Consider the following 19,368-nt stretch of genomic DNA (forward strand, 5'->3'; position numbering starts at 1 on the left):
TTGAGTCTAGAGTCTAGACTCTAGAGTAGACTCTAGGGTGAACTTGTGAAGAGTCAGAGTCTACCGGGCCAGTCTCTTGTGGGTTCTGAGCGAGGAAGGGTGTGTGACGCAGTGTTGATAGACCATGCGTGTGGGAGCTCTGTGATGATACGAAGTCTCCAAACGTTACTCTTTAGAATTTAGATTCTATATTTGCATGTGTTTGATGTTCAAACTAAAGGTACACTGAGTGCTACGTGAATAATTTTTTAAAAAACGATTTGTAAAAACCTGTAACGGTTGGAATAATAAATTTCATGACTGAACATGAATTTTTGGCAGGGAACTACCTAAGGCAGAAGTAGGCTAACTTGTCAAACGCGTTAGTTGGCTTTATTCAAGTTTTAAGTTGTTCACTCTATTTCAAATGCACATTAATGAACTCAAGTGGCAATGAATTAGTAATAATTAATGACAAATGAAATAACAGTTATGGACTTTTTCTACATAGTCTCATTCTGTTCTAGCGAAATAATTACCATGTAGTGTTCACCGTTACTTTCCTTGACCATTTTCTCGCTTAATCGAAATTTGTTAAAACTCAGTATTAATTTTAAGATTTAGGACTTGTTTTCCCGTTGGCTAATAATAGGTAGCCCACTCCTGCTTGTTTAACCTAACAACATCACCAAACAATCTATATTCTTCTTTTTTATGTTATGAACTAAATCTGCGATGACTTATTTGATTTGTAGGCTAGTTATCGACGCACTTTTTTAACATAAATTCAACCCTCGAATATATTTGTTCTCATGATTCATGAACACCTAACAATTTTTGCAAATTCTAAAAACCCTGTCATTGCCTGTGAATGTGATGCTGTGAATTGGCCGTGATCTTATAGTTGACGAAATAAATGCGATTCACTCCGCACAAAACATCTACCACTCTCAGGCACTCGGTTGACTAGTTCTAGGTAGTGCATTGCTAACAAAGTCACAAGGAACCGGAAAATCCGCAAGGATAAAGTTAATCCTATCGCCATTTGGTTGCCCCTCCTAACTAATTGTGAGAATCTTTGTTAATGGAGCCAGGACTCAGGAGGAAGATAATCTATTGTCTGAAAAAAGATTGTGCCTATGGTTCTCAGTTTCTGTTATCGAAAATACATGGACTCTGATTGATGATTGAGTAAACGGACAAAATTTGTTGTTATTCTTGAAACGCGTTTGCACACAAATTGCAAACGATCTCAGGCTAAAACCGGACCTGGTGCTCGCAGCTGTTGTAAGCTATTACTGCAAATGACCTGCACTTTTCGCATGTATGCAAATTATTGTTTGCTACTTCTATTGAATTTCTACGGTATAAGTGATGGTTATTTTTTGCCAGGTTAAAAAAAACTATTTCTACTGTCGTTTTTTCAGGAGTTGAAGTGAATTGAAAATCGAGATAGCCTATTTATATCCATCAGCGAAATGTTAATTTAAAATTCTTAATCACAAGAAATATAGAACAAAACCACAAAAGAATTTCGAAAAAATTTCCTTGAGACAAAAAAAAAAGTCCGAACGCATTAAATGAATCACGCAAAACGTAGCCTGGGCGTAGCGAGTTAGTTCGGCTTTATTTGTCGTCCGTGAATTATTTTCCTTAGGAAAACAAGACGCCCTCGGTTTAATTTGATTACTCGCCACGGGGGCTGTGGCGGCGCTGCTGTCGCTTCCCGAACTCCTTCCGCCGCCAACCCCGCACCATGAACAGGTATAATTTACTTTTATTCCGTTTTTTTAACTCATTGCGTCTTTTGCTCCCATTGATTGCTTATTATTTACACTTATGGCCTCTTGTTTCACACTTTATCTCCTTTTTTAACGTTTTTTTATTTGTTGTTTCATAACTTCCTTATAAGTGGCGAGTGTTGCTTCTCATGTTGCTCTTTGTTGCTTTTTTTTCGATAAGAACTTTTAATTTCTAATTTATTACTTCTAATTTTCATCAAACTTCTTCATTTTACTTAATGTTTTTTTTAATTTCTCGTTGCCGTTTCTTCGCGCAATGTGTTTTACTTTCTGGCGCAAAGTTGCATTGCGCGTTGTCGGAAATATTATTTGTGTAAAGGTAATTTGATTTAAAGGATCGTATTTTTAGAACCATTACCGTAACCATGGCATAGCTTTATTTTTACTGTTTGATATACTGAGTTTTCAGTATCAAGTCCTAATTAAGTTATTTCGGAGGTGATTTGAACTATTGAGAAACTATTGTCGCGAATTTGGCGACAAGGGAAATTATTGTTTACGGTCAGCTTCCCTAAATTCGTAAAACGCACTGTGTGCATCAATAACTTCTTGAAAATGTACAGGGTGCGCCACAGAAACTTACTTATTTGAAAAAATTCCTGTGCGGTTAGTTGGTCGGGTAGAGGGGCGAGAGGGGGTGCATCTGAAGGGGAAAGTTCCCAAGTTTGTTTCTCAAAGTTTCTCAAATAAATTTGCTGTAGTGCAAGAATTAACTGAACGCGATTTTGTTGCCCCTCAAAATAAATGTAAAATGCTGGTTGACAACCTGCCTGAAGACGCGGTCGTTTTTTTCAGTGGCGAGGCTCACTTCCACATTTCCGGCTGCGTCAACAGGCTAAACATGCGTTATTGGTGTGGTGTAAATCCACGTGAGTTTCACCAGAAGCCACTTAACTGTGAGCGAGTTACTGTCTGGTGTGCGACGTCGGTAATGGGAATAATTGGTCCTTATTTTTTTAAGAGAACGAACGCGCAGTTACCGTTAATGGAGCTCGTTACAGGAACATGATCGAGGAACTTATTCTCCAAGACTCGAAGAAATGAACTTTAGGAACGTGTGGTTTCAGCAAGATGGAGCCACAGCACACACAGCACGAGACTCGATGAATTTGTTGCGACAACATTTCCCCGACCGCCTCATTTCTCTCAGAGGCGATCTCCAATGGCCGCCACGCTCTCCAGGTTTGACTCCATGCGATTTCTTTTTATGGGGATATTTGAAATTTCTGGTTTATGTCGATCGACCACGGACCATAGCACACCTCAAGAACAACATTCGCGACGTCATTGCCAAAATACCGATTGATATGCTGCATAGAGTGGAAATCATTATGAAAAAAGCGACTTCATTAGTTAATGCGCAATGGAGGCCGTCATTTATGAGATTTCATTTTCAAAACTGTATGAAAAAAAATTTGGGATACTGTTTTCTCGAATAAAAAAAAAATTTAAAACAATAACTGAAGTACTTTTGTTTTTATTGACCTTTCAAATAAGTAAGTTTCTGTGGCGCACCCTGTATGATCGAGACTCGACCAGTTACTCTCAGGCCTCGTGTTCGTCCAGCGCTCGTAGTGTGGATACGAAGCAAGCCAGCTTTCCCTGACGCAAAAAAATTCACTTGTGGTGGAAACTAGCATGATACTTCGCGGTTAAATGCATGAAGTTTTTCTTACTTATACTCATTCTGGTGAGATGAACAATTGTAATTATGTGTTATGCATCCAAAGTTCACACTCACAGAAATCAGTGAGATCTTGTCCAAATATCGATTCACTTCTTGCCGGGGTCGGCCTTATCCTGCTTCACTGGGTAAAAATTTGCAACATTGCTACGACCGCTCTCTGCTCATGATGTGAAATATAAGTACCGTACGTATGCTATCATTTGAACAATATAACTCAATCATTTTCCTGAGTGATGGGCAAATGTCTCATTTCCATCAACCAATGAAAAACTCTTTGCCTGGTCTCCTGCATTGCTCTGCATCGAAAATGAAGATGAGAAGTTTTAGTGTTATGGATCACTGGTCTTTCTGTGTGTGACTTTTTTTGACACATGTAGGTATTGTTTTCCTGGTCCGTTTGCTCTAATTTCGTCAATATTGGAGCTGGTCCATTCTTCATTTATGCATGTGATAGAATACAATGAAAGTGAATGGGTTGCATTGTTCTCCACTGCAAGTGGGCATTTTCAGTTACTGAGTTAGGTTTCGTTCCGCACTGTAATCCACGTGAACGCCATGTTAGTACTGGACTGGACTAGTTTATACATGCCGCTCTTACAAACCAATGTTTAAATTCTGATACTGCAAATTCTATTTTTTTAATGTTTGCTGTAAATTCCGGTTATGTTTATAATTTTATCCTTAACATCTATAGGTTCTCATGCCGCACCAAGTTGACTGCTCTGCAGCATATCTCATTCTGTGCAGTATTTATACGATCCCCAGAACAACACACGATGAATCTTGTCAGTCATTTTATCCACTTGTTATTTTGGCATTGCATCTATTTGGTATCCATTTGTAATTCTAGCAGAACATTTCGTCGCGGTGTAGGCATACGCAAGCTCTGGTCAACCTTGCCGGTATAGGAGCGTGTTCCCTGCAAAAGTTTCGGTTCACCTGCATTGCTTATTGGCGATACTTGGAAGCAAACTTTTGTGGTATGATAGACAAAGTTAGACCTGCATGTGGCTCGAGGAGCGGGACGTGTAACGTGGCTTCGCTTGTGTTTCAGACTTGAATTCCCAGTTTACTTTATTCAGGAAGATACTAAAAGTGCAAAGTTTCTTTCTTGGGCTTAGCGCTAATTTTTCTCGGTAAAAGCTGGTCTGTATAATTATTATTAATAGGTACCTACTTAAAATGGTTCCGAGACTCGGTCCTAACCAATTAAGACTGCTTTGTTCTCGACTGTTTCGATCGTGTAGCAACATGTCAGTTTTGTCCTTTTAATTTTGTGAATTAAAATTTTGTTGGATATAACAATTTATTTGCATTTCTTTATGATGCTAAGACTTCAAAACTTAACTGCGTACAAAGATCTTCGAAAATTCAAGTACTAGCGTTTTTGAATACTGGGCATTCAGTTCGAACAAGAAATTAAGTCGGGCTAGACCTCGCCTTTCTCTTCGTTTTTTTTTCGGAACGGTTTGAATCCATGTCACAATTGTGCTTGATATTTCCGCTTGATATTTTATACACTGGCTCATTTCTCGAAGTATATATTGACATACGAAAACGTGCGTAACGTTTGAAAGAAGAAACGAGCTTTACGTTCCGCTAATCCGTTTAAAATTACGTAAATCGACGATGTTTCTGCTGGTCTTGCTGAATAAGCATTTTTTATTGTAGTATATGTATTTTTTATTGGTAAAAGATACTATAACGATGAAATAGGGAAAGGCTATGGATTTAAATTTTAGGCCGAACTTTTGCGACTGAATTTCGTATCAATGGTCTTCGATCGTATACTCAACCGATTATTAGGATGACATTCAGTGGGATTTGTGAAAAGAAATTGAATAAGGAAGTATGTACTTAATTTTTTTCCTCGTACTCTAGGGACAGTCAAAGTTAGTCAGTAAATCATTTCGATATTTTGCGTACTATAATAAAAAGTTGTTAACATAAGATGAACATAAAATATAAATGCTCAATGCTCAATGTCACGGTTTAGTTTAATATTGTAAGAAATAAAAGTTGTTTTTCGCTCGAAAATGTGCGGTCACTTTTCGTTGGCGGAGTTGAGACCCGTTGAAAAAATTAAGAGTCTACGGGAGCCGCCCTTCATTGTCGGTCACGCTTAGGTATCTGAAAAATGTTTTATTTTAAAAAGATTTCTGATTTCAAATTCGTTTATACATAATCTATTTTTGCATTTAGCTACGATTTCCTGTCTAAAAAACCTCGAATCAATCTAAATTTCTTCTATTACGTATGGTTTCCTAGTTCTGGGATTAACCATAGCTAATCTCATGTTGTTGAAAACCCAATATAAAAATTTCCAACCTAACTTCCTGATGGGCATCGTACTTGGGTTGCGTTTAATCATCCCGCCTCACTTCTTCATAGAAGCTGTCAGCAATATAAAAAGCAAGAGCTGTCACGCGTCATCTTCAAAGTGAGACTCTCGCTTCGGCTGACGCCTTCATTGATGGATGACTGAGAACTTGGGTTCTTCACGTGTTACGCAACACCTGCTCTTGTAAAGAATGCTCAACTCTCGTTACCCACATAGGCCGATCCAGTCGAGCTCAAATAGAGATGTGGGCCTATAGCCATAGGTAGAACTAAACTGTGTTCGCCTCTGTTCAGTGTGATTTTTCATTATCTATTAAGTGTTACTGTTTGATACTAGGCCCTCAACGTACCTTTGATCACCGCTGATGATGTACATTGCTCAAACTGCGGCACTGTATGAATCCTTACGGTGAAAGTTAATTAAGAACTTAGAAATTTTTTTGTAGAAGTATATATGCTATTTCTCCGGTCTTGTAGCTTCTCCGGTCTGCTTTTAAATTTCGTTTTTGATAATGAAGTCAGTACAACGTTTTTTTGTATCAAGTTCGAATATCACGCATTATCCTACAGAAAGAGCTTAATGAAAGCTATTTATGCAAGACTCCACTAGTCCACTTTCTGTCATGTACCTACAGTGATGAGACTTTAGACCGGGTCCTTCTCGTGTCCAGGCTTGCGTGTCCCATGACTAGGAGTGCTTTAGCCGCTGCCGGGGCAATTGCTTTGTGACCGGCCGTACCTCACGGAGCTCAGCATGCCATTGATGTCGTGCCTGTAATTACCTCGTCGATGAAGACATTTCTGTGTTCACTATAATTGCTCTTCTCCGACGGTTGTGTGGAGACGAGCCATCCTTTCCTTGACTTCATTGTTCGATGTCGACGCGTCACGTCCTCTGCCAAAATCGGCGTAGAACATCCGCGGCCATCGTGAAATTGGGTTTCGTGTCGTAAGAATCGTGTGTAACTTTAATTTACTTTTCTTCAATTTTGTATAGGTAAATTCGAAGTCAAAATGTAAAATTTCACAATTATCATTTCCAATGTTTAAGTGTGAAGTGTCGGTCTCATTCTATTTAGTTACAACAATTGACTGTGCATGCAAGCGCAGTTTTGTATATATATACTAGTATATATTTGTCTCTCAATCTCTCGAGCGCTAAACACCAAGTGTTCGTTAGTCTCGCATATTTAATTCCTTGGCAGGTTTTCGTTTCCAGCATGCAGTCCTTCAATTCCGGTCATTACTGGAGCTGCCCGCAATATTTCCTGTAAGATCTTCTCGACTCATTAGTCCCAACAAAGAAAGAGAGTTGATGTGACTCGTATTGATAATGAAAGGATGACTGACTTGACTCTATAGTTCCTTTGATGTTGGCGTGAAAGATTTATTTTCTTTGTGTGCTCGAGTTGTCCTTGTGAGGTATAAAATAAAGATGTGCATCCTTTGGGAATATTTTCTCCGGCGACTTCTGTCGAAGTAAATGCCATAGAAATTATTTAACATCCATTCACACACATACTATGTAACGAAAGGAATTCTTAAAGTTTCAATTAGTGGTCAACCGAACAACAAAATATTACATTTATACAAAATTTTACGATCAATTGTCTCCTCCGTGTGCAACTTCAAATTGTGTTTGAAAATTCTTTTGTGTGAATATTATATTTTACATTTATAAATCAAGCTCAAATTAATTGTGTGCTAAGGTGTACTTAATAAGATTTAGTGTCCTGACACTGAAATATTCGCGGTACTTGAATAATATGGACAGCGAAACTCGACGAGCCCAGCTCAGTTTTTTTCAATCAAACCTGTTGCGCTCGCTGTTCTGGATCAGGCAGCGCTTGTAGGTAAACATGTTACGGAATATTTAGTCTATCTGATAGATGTTCAATGTCTACCTCGGACAACATATAAAATATTTATTGAATATGTATGTGGTCGCGTGTTTTGTGCAACTGTTAGTCGTCTTCCATGTGAATAATTTGTGTGTTAGTACGTAGTGCTATTGCAATGCTTCGACAGCTGGACTTTTCAACGCTGGCAAATGTTGTGAGCATCTATGTACAAAATGAGAATAAGAAGAGAGCTCATATATCTATATATTTCTCTTGAATATTTGTTCAGATTATCACAGGAGAGACGATTGTTTGTTGCTCTATATTCTACGAATTTAATAACATTTATGGCTCTCTTTGAACCTAATTTTGTTTACCGTTAGATTCTCCCCCAATCCTCCTCAGAATTACTCTTTAAGTAACTAGTAACTTGCGATATCAGAAATAAATATAACTCAGTAGTACTCACTGCAGTGAGTGACAGAGAGCGCATTTTCTCGTCGACGAAAACTTGAGGTCACGGACAGACGGACAGACAGACAGACAGACGGGCATGGCGAGCACAATAGTGCATTTTTCCAAAAATGAGAAAATGAGCTAAAAAGACTCGTAAATTCATTCAAAACTGGAAAAAATTTATGGAAATGAAAAATTTCTCTTGATGAAAAAAATTTTCTTAGTAAGATTGAAAAATCAAATATTTAAATTCATATAATTTGGTTATCTTATTTAGGTCTGCAATTTTGATCTGCGTTTCTTACACCACAATAATGGCGAACAGTTTACGAGGATATATTTTATTCAAATTTAACCCTAATTTGTTGTTGCGTTTTATGCGCAGGTGTTGGGAGTTGGAGTGGGGTTGCTGGGAGCGGTGATGGGGAGCAGCCTGCCCATGGAGTGGGATGAGTGGGATTGTGATTGTGGAGGCCAGTCCCCCCCTGTCTTTGACCTACCCCCGCCCCCACCTCCTCCCGACCTATACGTGAGTCACAACGTTCTTAATTTCATACAAGTCTAATCATTCCTAATTTCATTCCGATTCCAACCTTCTTTCAGTTGAAGTTCAGTTCTACAACTTCGGTTGAGAAGAAAAATTATTTTCTTCAATTCGCCAATCACAAGCAAAATTATTAGTTGGAATGATTACACTAATTACATGCTACTAAGTATTCAAGCATAGGTATATGCAACAGCACTTTATAGTGAGGTGTTATGTTCATCATGACAAGTGTTTTAATTTCCTAGTTATATAGCAGATCGTTTGCTGTAAAAACAACCCCAGTATGTTGAAACTGTATTTTTCTGTTATTTTTCCAAGTTTAATCACCACTACAGTTTGTTATTTTTAACTCTGTTTCTCTGCACTAAACAAAACATTAATTTGTCCCCGATCAAGAAATAAAAATTTCGTAAAATTTATACCAAGAATTTAAAATTTAATTCAATCACATGTTTTATTGTTTTGCTTTAATATGTGTGCTTAAGAATCTATTTTAGCTGAGGATACGCGTTGAATTGGGGTAGTGTTAAAAAAAATACTGTTAGGGACCAACAGATCAGTATAGGTACATAATAATCAATTTTTTAAAGTCCACAGTTAGGTTAATTACCTACAAATGGTAGCTGAAAAGTGAAGGATTAAATAGTGAAGATAACTGGAATGTTTGGACCTTCTCGAGAATCTTTGAAACGAGTATTTTTTCGACTGAGAGTAGGCCATACAAGAAACTAATAATAAAAATATAAAAGGATGACAAATTTTCCGTTACGCACCTTAATTCAACAATTGAACATCAAAACAAACTAAACGAATGACACACTCAAATATAAAACGCGTACACCCACAAAAAGACGTTTCTATGTTACATGTATTCTACTGGAAGATAAAAGTATGTCATATTTAAATTAAATCTCGCTTTAGAACTTTGACAGGCTGGTGTTCGCCAATCAATTATTTTCAAAGAAAATAAGATCAAAGTCATTTCAATCTTGAATAGAACCTTTACATAACTTATTCCAAAATGGTGCCGATAACGGTGTTAAAACATTAATGCTGAAGGAAAGTAATTAAAAAATATTATTTGTTATTATAATTTGCTGTATAATTATTTCAATCAAACATATCAATTGGGGCTATTAAATAATTGCCATTATTGAATCGATTAAAAATATTTATTTCTTCTATTTCGAATCTGATCAAACTTGTCGGTTGATGCCACTTCTGCAGTTTATTTTTTAAAAACTCTAAATAGTACTTCGTATCCTTTTTGTAAAACTTTGTTCTCTCGGCAATATGTAGCGTTAGCCGTATTGCGATTGAATGCCCATTTAAATCCCAGACCTTTGTCTGAAGTAAAGATTAATTTTCTGAAAAAGAACCGTTATTATCCGCGTATTTAAATCCGTTTTATGAAATTGAGAACTTAATTTTCCTAACTAAGGACTTGTGCCCGAAACTTCTATGGTGCAATTCTTCCTGGGCGAAGATTTCTTGCGTGTAGGTTTTGTGGGTATTGTCCCTCGTATTTAGAGATTTGTGTTCCGAAACAACGGTTATTGCTCCTCGCGTGGAGATTTGTTTCAGGAAACTCTGAGGACATTGTGTCTTGTAGAAATAGGATTGAATCTTTCCAGGCGACGGAGTTGGTTCTTTCTCGACGAACTCGGCGAGATTAAATTGCTGCGTCGGCCGCCTCATTGTGGTGCTCCTGCCTCTGTATTTGTTCTGCTCGCTTCTCTCAACCTCATTCAATTTGCTGCAAAGTTTTCTCTTAAGTGCATCATAATAATTGGCAGATTTGTCCTTTTAATTAAATAATTTTTTGATTTGAATTAAACTTGAAATCACATTCAATCTTTGTAAAGGATCTTTCTACTCGAATTATTCATGGTGCGCTATAACAATTTCTGTTATTCCCAACTAAGTCGCTCAATATGTTGCAGTAATGATCAAATGTCTTAGTGAATAATTGTAAATTTCCAATGGGTTACTCCCAAATTATTTTAAAAATTTTGTTCATCTGAGGATTGCAGTGTAATAATTGGTCTGCATCAATCGCATTCTAGATGAAATGTGTCGGTTTCACACATAGGCTGTGTCATGAACTTCATGAAGTATAAAAAATATTCTTTATCGCTGATTTATTTTGTTCTTTTCCATTCATTTCTTTTCTTTTATTAACACAAAACTCACTTAATGTTGCAACATACTCGCTTCAAACCATGATAAGGAGAGAGTCGTCGATAAATACAATAATTAATTACAAATACGATGATCATTATTTATTTATTTATTTCTTATTTTCAAAGATTATTCCTATTCATTTAATTTTTGATGATTCAACCATAGTTCCGCCTCATTTTAATTAGTTTTCTCCTGACAGTATCTCCTAGGCCAGTTGCTATAGGCCTTTTTAAATAACGTAGAAAAACAGTCAGTGAGAATTTATTTGTCGGCCATGCCGTGAAATTAGACCATGTCGCTGTTTTTTTCAAGTATGGTTCTAGTTTCAAATATTTTAACATGACGAAAAAATGTCGAAATTTATTTTACTTCTATATTTATTTATATTTGTATGCCGGCCCCTACAATACTGATCAGACTGTTTAGCCATTTTTTCCGAATAGCATATAATTACGAATAAGTTTGATGATTAGATGATTAATGCATCTGTAGATAAGAGGTTATATATGGTTACGACTACTCATTTATTTAAAATAAAAAACTAAACCTTAAATATTTTTACTAGCGGCAATACGGGTTATTTACAACCATTTTCTTCACGATTATTATTACAAGATTATTCACGTCAATAATCGTAAACATTCATTTACTTCGTGTTCAGGCTGCGATGCTGCACGCCGTGCCCACGTCCTCGGGGCAGGACTCGTGGTCTGGGGACTGTCCTGCGCTGTGGACGTGTCCAGCGCTGCTGGGGGCGAGGGGGGAGCCAGCGCCCTCCAACTCCCGTCTGCCCGTCACCCTCGTCGTCGCCACCGCCATCAGCCTCGTCATCCTCGTCATCATCATCGCTGCGGTTGTCTACAGGTGAGCTCGATAGAGTATCTTATTGGGGGTCGTCTGAGCTCTGCTTATGTAGAAAGCAATGCTTGATCTGCTCAGTAGCAATAGCGTGTTCTGCTCAATAGGAATAACGTGTTCTGCTCAATAGGAATATTAGGGTACTCTGATCAATAGGAATAGCGTGTTCCGTTCAATAGGAGTAGCACGTTTGATTGCAGGATTGTTCTTTCTCTAATAAATTCTTTCAAATATGTTTAGGTTTGAATTAGATTGTGTACCCAAAATTCTGCTGGCTACCGAAAGAATTTACGTCCGATTTGGAGAATGAAGGCTTAGAATCAGACAAGGAGGTCACATCTGATCCCTTACTTCTTTGGCATTGACTTTTGCGTGTAATTATTATAATAATTGTTTCTGTTTGTTGGTGAGATTTATCTAACATTCTAATCTTAGGTAAACATCAATTCACATCCCCAGGTTCAGAATCACCAGATGTCGGACGGCCAAGAACTGCACCGAGATGAACGGCGGGATCGTTTACGAAGACCTGCCCTCAGCCCCTCCCCTGCTGATCACCCCCAGGGGGAGAACCGGCTCCCGGTACAAGCCCCCCCTGCTACACCAGCACCAGCTGCGCCACCACCTGGCAGAGCGCAGCCTGCACGTGTACACCCCTGAGCCCCACCAGCTCACCACCTTAGGGCATCACAGATACCACAGCATATCCTCAGGTCGGTGCGGCACTGTGTCAAGCTAGTATATTATATATTAGAGCTTTTTTATAGGTTATTATACATAATGTAATGAATCATCATTAAATTATATTGTACCTATTACCGTATATTATATTAAATTATATTATGTTATGTTATATTATAATAGATTATATTATACTATACTATATTATATTGCCGTAAAACGAGGTGACATGGACCATTGACTTGTACCATTTTGACATTTGAGAAAAGAAAAACTTATAGGTACTAAAAAAGTTCTTACCTTCGGAAAAATTGTGTTGATGGCTCTTGGAGTACCATGAGATAACTGACATACGTATGCAATTAAAGAGATATTTTTTTATATATGGGCTATGTAAATATTTGTATCACAAAAGGTAAGCTCCAAAAATGGTCCAAGTTTCTACGGCATACTATATTCTATTATATTATATTACATTACATTGTATCATATTATATTGAAATGTATATATGAGTTTGTTGTTGCCTTTACGTTCTACATTTTTTTATTGAAAGTAATTGGCAGAGCGCAGCCTTCACTTATACCTACACCCCCGAGCCCCCCCAACTCACCACCTCAGGGCATCACAGGATTCTAAACTTTAGTTTCTAGAATTTCTTAACTTTTGATGCTTGCACTAAATTCTATTGCAGGTACTACTGCTCGTTTTGAACAAAATAAATACAACAGCGAAAATTTGGGGGTACATCTTCCACGACCATTTCATGTCGAATTCTTATACATTTATTATGTTAAAATTTCATTGTTACTAGTTGATAATTGTTTCTTTTCTGGTTGTGCATCAGAAAAAATATTGATGGTATAATTGTATTTATATTCTTTCGAGTTTGCAACAAACTTGAACATTGGTTTTGCATAAAAAAAGAAGCTTCTTTCAATAGGGCAAGGCAACATGGCACATCTTCGGTGTTTCTAATTAACTTCGAGTTGTCAAGTAGGAATTTGCTTACACGCACCGTTCTCGGCTGGAGATCTGAATCTCGTAGAGCTGTTCCAAGCCTTGCTTCAACCAGCGTAATATGTAGTGCCTGGAAGCTTATAGGTTTACCTGTAACCTGTATGTCTATTTCACTCCAATACAGTTTGTTGACGAATCATGGTTGGTAATTTGTTGTTTTATTTTGTTAAAAGAAGTGCAAAACTAAACAATAATGCAGCAGGTCTTATTGGCGGCAACCTCATGATGCTCTTTTCAGGACTTCAAGTTGCATCACGTTGTAAGCCTTGTGTTACTTCTAATTTTTATTTGTTCAGTCATGCCTGGGAATGACCATATCGAAGATCATTGTCTGTAATTGGGCATTTTTCGTTCCTCAGGAGGGACGGAAACTTGTAGTTGCAGCATTAGCGAGACCCCGAGCTGTGCCTTGCTTCCTCATGCACCCAGCTCTGACACGTCGTCCGCTGCTCCACGTCCTCTGCTCTCAAGCGACGATGATACCCCAACACCATCACCTTACCACTACTATGCTGGCCAACGACGACCTTCTAATTCTACACTGTATGAAAGTTTGTATTATACTGGCAGCGCGAGCAGCAGTCGGTCTTCCAACTCGCATTCAAGAGCGCTGCCGCCGCTACCGTCACGATCTGATCGCTTTAGGATTTATTTCTCTAACGACCGGCGCGCGACAGGAGGCGGGGCGACGCGAGGTAGCGCGAGGCGGCAACCGCATCAACGGCCTTCGCATGAAGCTGTGTTCGTTGCACCGCCTCCTCCTGAAATAGAACCGCTTTATGAAAACATGTGATCTATCGTCGAGTTACGTGCGAAAGTGAATTGTTGTTTGTTATACTTATCGGTGGCGAATGTTTACGCGAGACCAGCTTAACTTATTAGAACCCGCGAGGGATTTGTGAACACTGGGAAGAAGCAGGTGCCGAGCTCGTTCTGAGGTAATGAATTGTTCTGTCAGAGCGACCAGTTGAGTTAAATTTAATGGGACTTCTATGCACGATTTACAGCTCTGTTTCCATCGTAATGTCCTCATACCATGCGCAAGATTAAAACAACGCTCTGAGTCTGCTCACATGTGGCTCTCGCTTCGTGCTGCCGATGATTAGGCAGGACGCATGTTATGGCTTCATGATCATTTAATAATATTTATTCAATCGGAACATGGGGTCGTTTAGAAGCATAAATAACTCAAGGAAGAGCAAGAATTTGTTGAATGTATGTATGAATGTTTTAAACTTTTCTAATGGATTCAAATTTTTAATTTGTTTTGATTGGTATCATATTTCAATTCTTTAAAGTATTGTTTGCTAATTGCCAATTTTACACTTGTTGTTGAGTTTATGTGATGTCTGCAATTTTTTTGATCAAATTTGTTGATCCGTCTTTTTGATTTCGACATTCAAAATTTGTCACTTTGTTGTAGAGTTTTTGTCTGATTTTAAAGACAAGTTTCTCTAAACGGATGGTCAATAGAAGCAGTTAATTTGTTTATAATTTTTGATTAGCTAATGTTTTGATTGCGAAGCAATAAGCAGTAAGCAGGTGCATGGTGGCCTTTAAAGTATAGTTGTCATAATTCTTCACTGCAAGATAACGTTGAACTGTAATGTGTTCATCTCACCGCAATTCGAGACATTCTGTCTCTCTGTGTAGAACGGAAGAAAATCTGGGTCTAACCCTGTGATAACTTTAGTCTTAGTGTTTCAATATTAATGAACTTCTGTGCTATACCAAAGATAAGTTAGACGAGCTTTCTCCTATTCTGATGTGCTGTAGTTTATAAAGGTATAAAGAGTGAGGTTTCACGAAATTTTCTTCTAATTCTAATGATTCTTGGATATTTTTGAGATTGCGTCTTCATATAAATATTTTGTAAGAGTTGTTTAATATTTTCCATCGTGGATTCAGAATATGTATAAAAAGCATTAAATTTTAGTAATCGTCATGACTATGAAAAAGTCAACATTCTAGTGCTAAATTACTTTGCAGATTTCGTGTAATCGAAGAACGAAATTGTTGTCTATGGCTAAATGAAGCTATATCATTTTCAATCAACTCAATCGGCATAATATTCGTTTAATTTTATTTTAATACTTATTGATATTCATTCACTATAATATTGGTTCATTCATTTATTGTTCTTCGTATGAAACTGAAATCGTTCAAAGCTGAAATAAAATATTTCATCTCTATTGCCAATGCTCTGTTTGGATCTCTGCATCTGGGTGCGATATTCTGCATTATTCAGTAGCTTTTGATATTAATTGAGTTTCTTTATTCGTGTACATTATTTAGGTTTAGCTTATATGGTCGTATTAAACCGGGAGCTTTATTAACACAGTAATTTATTTGTTTCCGTCGTTGCTTTGTGACGGCGATCACGTAAGGCGACTGTACTACTAAGCTCTATTGATAATATACCAATTGTTTGTATTAAAGAATGAATTAATTTCATTCCTAATCGCTCATTGAAACGGATGTGCACCAGCTACAGTTTATGTGCGCTTTTTACATTTTCACTTATTTTTGTGATAACATAGGAGGTTAATGTAATTTCGCATGCGTTAGCGGCAATTACATACTTTATGTATGAAAAATGTTACGTGAAATCTGTTTTCGTTTTCCTGGAGGTTCCATTCCTCGTCCCTGATTGGTGGGTTTAGCTCAGTGGCCGTCAGTGATTGGCTGACGGAGTTACAAACTCGTAACTGATTTTGATAGAGCGGTCCTAGCTCGCCAGTCGCGTCTAACTTACTTGTATTTCAATGTAAACTCCCACTAATGGTTAGCAACTCTGGTGAAAATTAACTGTTTTTCATCTAGTTTTGTAGTTTCCTGCAGTACTCGTGTTATTTTCATTCATGAATGTCATGTTTCTTCACGTTCAGGAAAACAATCAAATGAGTGTTCAAGAACATTTCCCTTTTCATATCTAAGCGTGAACTGTACGATTTGCGCTGTTGTAAGGAAATATTTTCATCTTTTATTTACTCCTAATTGATTTTCTAGTCACAAAATAATCTAAGCCTTTTCGGCTGCTGCCTTTTTATTAAACCTAATTGATTTGTTGTTCTTTCAATTCTCCCTACTTCTGGTATAGGATCCAAACGTGTTATGAAGAGCTGCAGTGTACTCGTACCATTCACTGGATTTTGAAGTTGATAAATAACAGCTTTTGAATAAGACAATTTCCTCAGGAAAAATCATAGAACGATCTAATAATATTTACACAATATATATAATACAAAACGGTAAATTTATTGTAATTTATCTTTTTTATTTTAGCTTTTCGTCACTGGAGTGACATTTCACGTACGCGTTGTCTCATTCGCCGTAAATGGAGGCGGTGTTGTCAATCACACGACGATGTCGCAGAAGCCTGAGCAGTGCGTCGCCCCTGTAGCGGTCTGATACCTGGCCGGCTTCTGGACAGCCGGCGGCTGCGCGGCAGAAACTCAACTAACACTCCACAAACTGCATGTCAAGAATGCCTAACATTTATATTGTATAAATAGCCTCTTCTATTTCAAATTTACTCAAATTTTGATTTTTGGGATTAAATCTAAAAGTATAACGCAGTTCAAGTATATAGTTTAGAAAGTAGCCTGCGCACGAAGGTGAATAGGTAAATTTGAACACAATTTCGTCATCATGAGAGAAGGATGATGTATGATTATTGCCTTCTTTTAAAGTGCGCTATCTCGGCCCAACTTAAAATTTATATGGGCTAATTTAGCGCCGTCAATTAAGCACGATTTGACTGCAAAATTTAATTTAAAATTGTATGCTTTAGCTTCTCAAATTTCAGAATCATATCGCATGTGAGAGTGCGAATGAACCTTGACTGTTTAGTCAGCGATTTATTGTACCGAGTAGCCACATTTATGCCTTTGATACTTTGATCTAAGCTCTAAGGTAAGTTCTCATGAATGAATTTATTATCAATTATAGTTTTATATTGTTCGAACCTCTATTAGGGTTTATTTTCTGTCAAACTGAACGGCATTTTTATTGAATATTTCGAGAAGGAATAACTTACAAAACAAAATATTCTGCGCATCATGAGCCTTAATATTATTTGTCTTTTTGGTAAGGTGTACTCTCTTTCAAATTTGTCTAAGTTATTAGATAGATGAAAAAACAATGTGTACAAGGTAAAGCGCCTTTGGAAATAAATTGCACCGTTTTCTGCACGTACAGCTCTGAATGTTTAAAAAAGGTGTTGGCTCTTTTCCATTTTGTGTTGAATTTGTAACTACAACTCGACTCGGTTCTTTTACTGTTCATAATGCGCTACCATTGCAAAAACTGTAATAAAGTATGCACTTGGTTACGAAACTTCACAAAGCATGGTAGCCTTTAAAGTTTAACGTACAAAAAAGCTTGCTCAGTCCTGAACTATGGCAGAGCTCCGATTTGCTCTTTTTTTAAACGTTTCTTCTTGGGTCCAGGAGCGACTGCATGAATATTCTTTCTACATTTTGGAAACAAGCCATAGGCATTTTTCATTGCTCCTGGACTTTTAGGGTAGCAGCTGTCCAATTCCTAAATGGCTTGATCTTTCCCTCGAGGAAAACTGCTGCATTTGTTGCCAACTCCGAGAGGGAATGACCTCTTCGGCTGTAAAATATCGACAGCGGGAGCGCATGTGCTTGGGAAACCACAGTATTTAAGTTAAAATAACTCCATGGATTTATTAAAATTAACTTGCGAGCGGCCAATTGAAAAACAGTAAGAGATAGAATGAACTACGGACGGTCATTCAATGCAATGAGGGAATGACTAGACTCACTAGAGCATTGATGCATCCATCGTGTGAAGAACAAAGTTGTTTATGACGATTGCATCGGAACGCGCTGAGTGGAAGAGTTAACCGTGACGAAAAAATGAAATCTTTAGATCCACGGTAAAGAAAATTTATTGGAACAAAATAGAAATTAGTTGTAAACTAATGAAGTTGAATAGCTGTGCTTGTTCAATTCTTCTATATTGAGGATCAAGCTACGATAGAGAAATAGAGAAACCAGTGATATGCGAAAACTAAAATTAGCCAAGAACTAAAAGTGTGGTCAACAGAGGATATTAAAATTATTTCCAAAAAAGAGGCACACTGTTTTTGGTTATAATAATATTGCACACCAAGTAAGAATTTTTACATTCAAGACGTTCCTTCATTCACTATAAACTTAACAGCAGGACTGACGTTTTTTTACAACTGCCGTCCTTTACAAGTAATCCTACTGGATCTTGACACCTTTTTGCTGCTCTTTGCACCTCCATGTCGCTTAATCTGCGACAAGCTATGGAGCACAACAGCTCGGGTGATGACCGGTTCTTAATGTGCCACCTGACACTCGACGGTGACAAGACAAGGACCGCTTTGGAATTTCAGAAGCTATTTAAGGATACAAAAATATTAAAAACTCTCAAAATTCGGTATCTTTTAACTTACATCGCTAGGTGAGGTATTATTGTTTCTAATGTTGTTTTTCGAAATTAAATTTTTCCGGTAATATTTTTGACACTACAAGCGAGCGTAATTATAAGTGAAGGACGATGATCCCAGTACTGCTTTGTTATCAAGACCGGCAAAATTTTTTACTGGGTTCAGCATGAAACTCGAACGTTTCGAAGAGATGCGCCCCAAATAAGAAAAATAAACAAGCTAGTAATCCACGTTTGCACGGTCCATTTTTAATCTAAAAATTACGTTGTAGTTAGTATAATATGTTGGTTGGAAGTCTTAATGTGTTTGTTTGAAATCTGACTCTATAAAACATTCAAACACTGTAGACGGGCGTATTCCCAATGAATACCGTGATCAAGGCTTTGTAAAATTGTGGTTGGAAAAACAAATTCGTTTTGAATTTTAATCAGTATGATAAAATTGAACTGTTAATCAATAATTAAAAGTAACATAACGTCCAAAGGTAGAAAAGAGGGTGTGATAGGAGGTATGACCTTTAAATATGTTG

The 19,368-nt window shown here is 37.5% G+C and overlaps 1 protein-coding gene across 1 annotated transcript; it reads left to right on the plus strand.

Moving 5' to 3' along the window:
- Positions 1-1,494: 1,494 nt before the first annotated feature.
- On the plus strand, positions 1,495-16,459 carry LOC108680114. Its single transcript, XM_018168872.1, has 5 exons — positions 1,495-1,743; positions 8,491-8,634; positions 11,498-11,700; positions 12,154-12,407; positions 13,753-16,459. Exons 2-5 carry the CDS (start codon positions 8,527-8,529, stop codon positions 14,184-14,186), a joined length of 999 nt encoding a protein of 332 aa, XP_018024361.1. The 5' UTR covers positions 1,495-1,743; positions 8,491-8,526; the 3' UTR covers positions 14,187-16,459.
- Positions 16,460-19,368: the final 2,909 nt, after the last annotated feature.

The sequence above is a fragment of the Hyalella azteca genome, unplaced genomic scaffold, assembly GCF_000764305.2.
Source record: "Hyalella azteca isolate HAZT.00-mixed unplaced genomic scaffold, Hazt_2.0.2 contig4943, whole genome shotgun sequence".
In the NCBI taxonomy this organism is placed as follows: Eukaryota; Metazoa; Arthropoda; class Malacostraca; order Amphipoda; family Hyalellidae; genus Hyalella; species Hyalella azteca.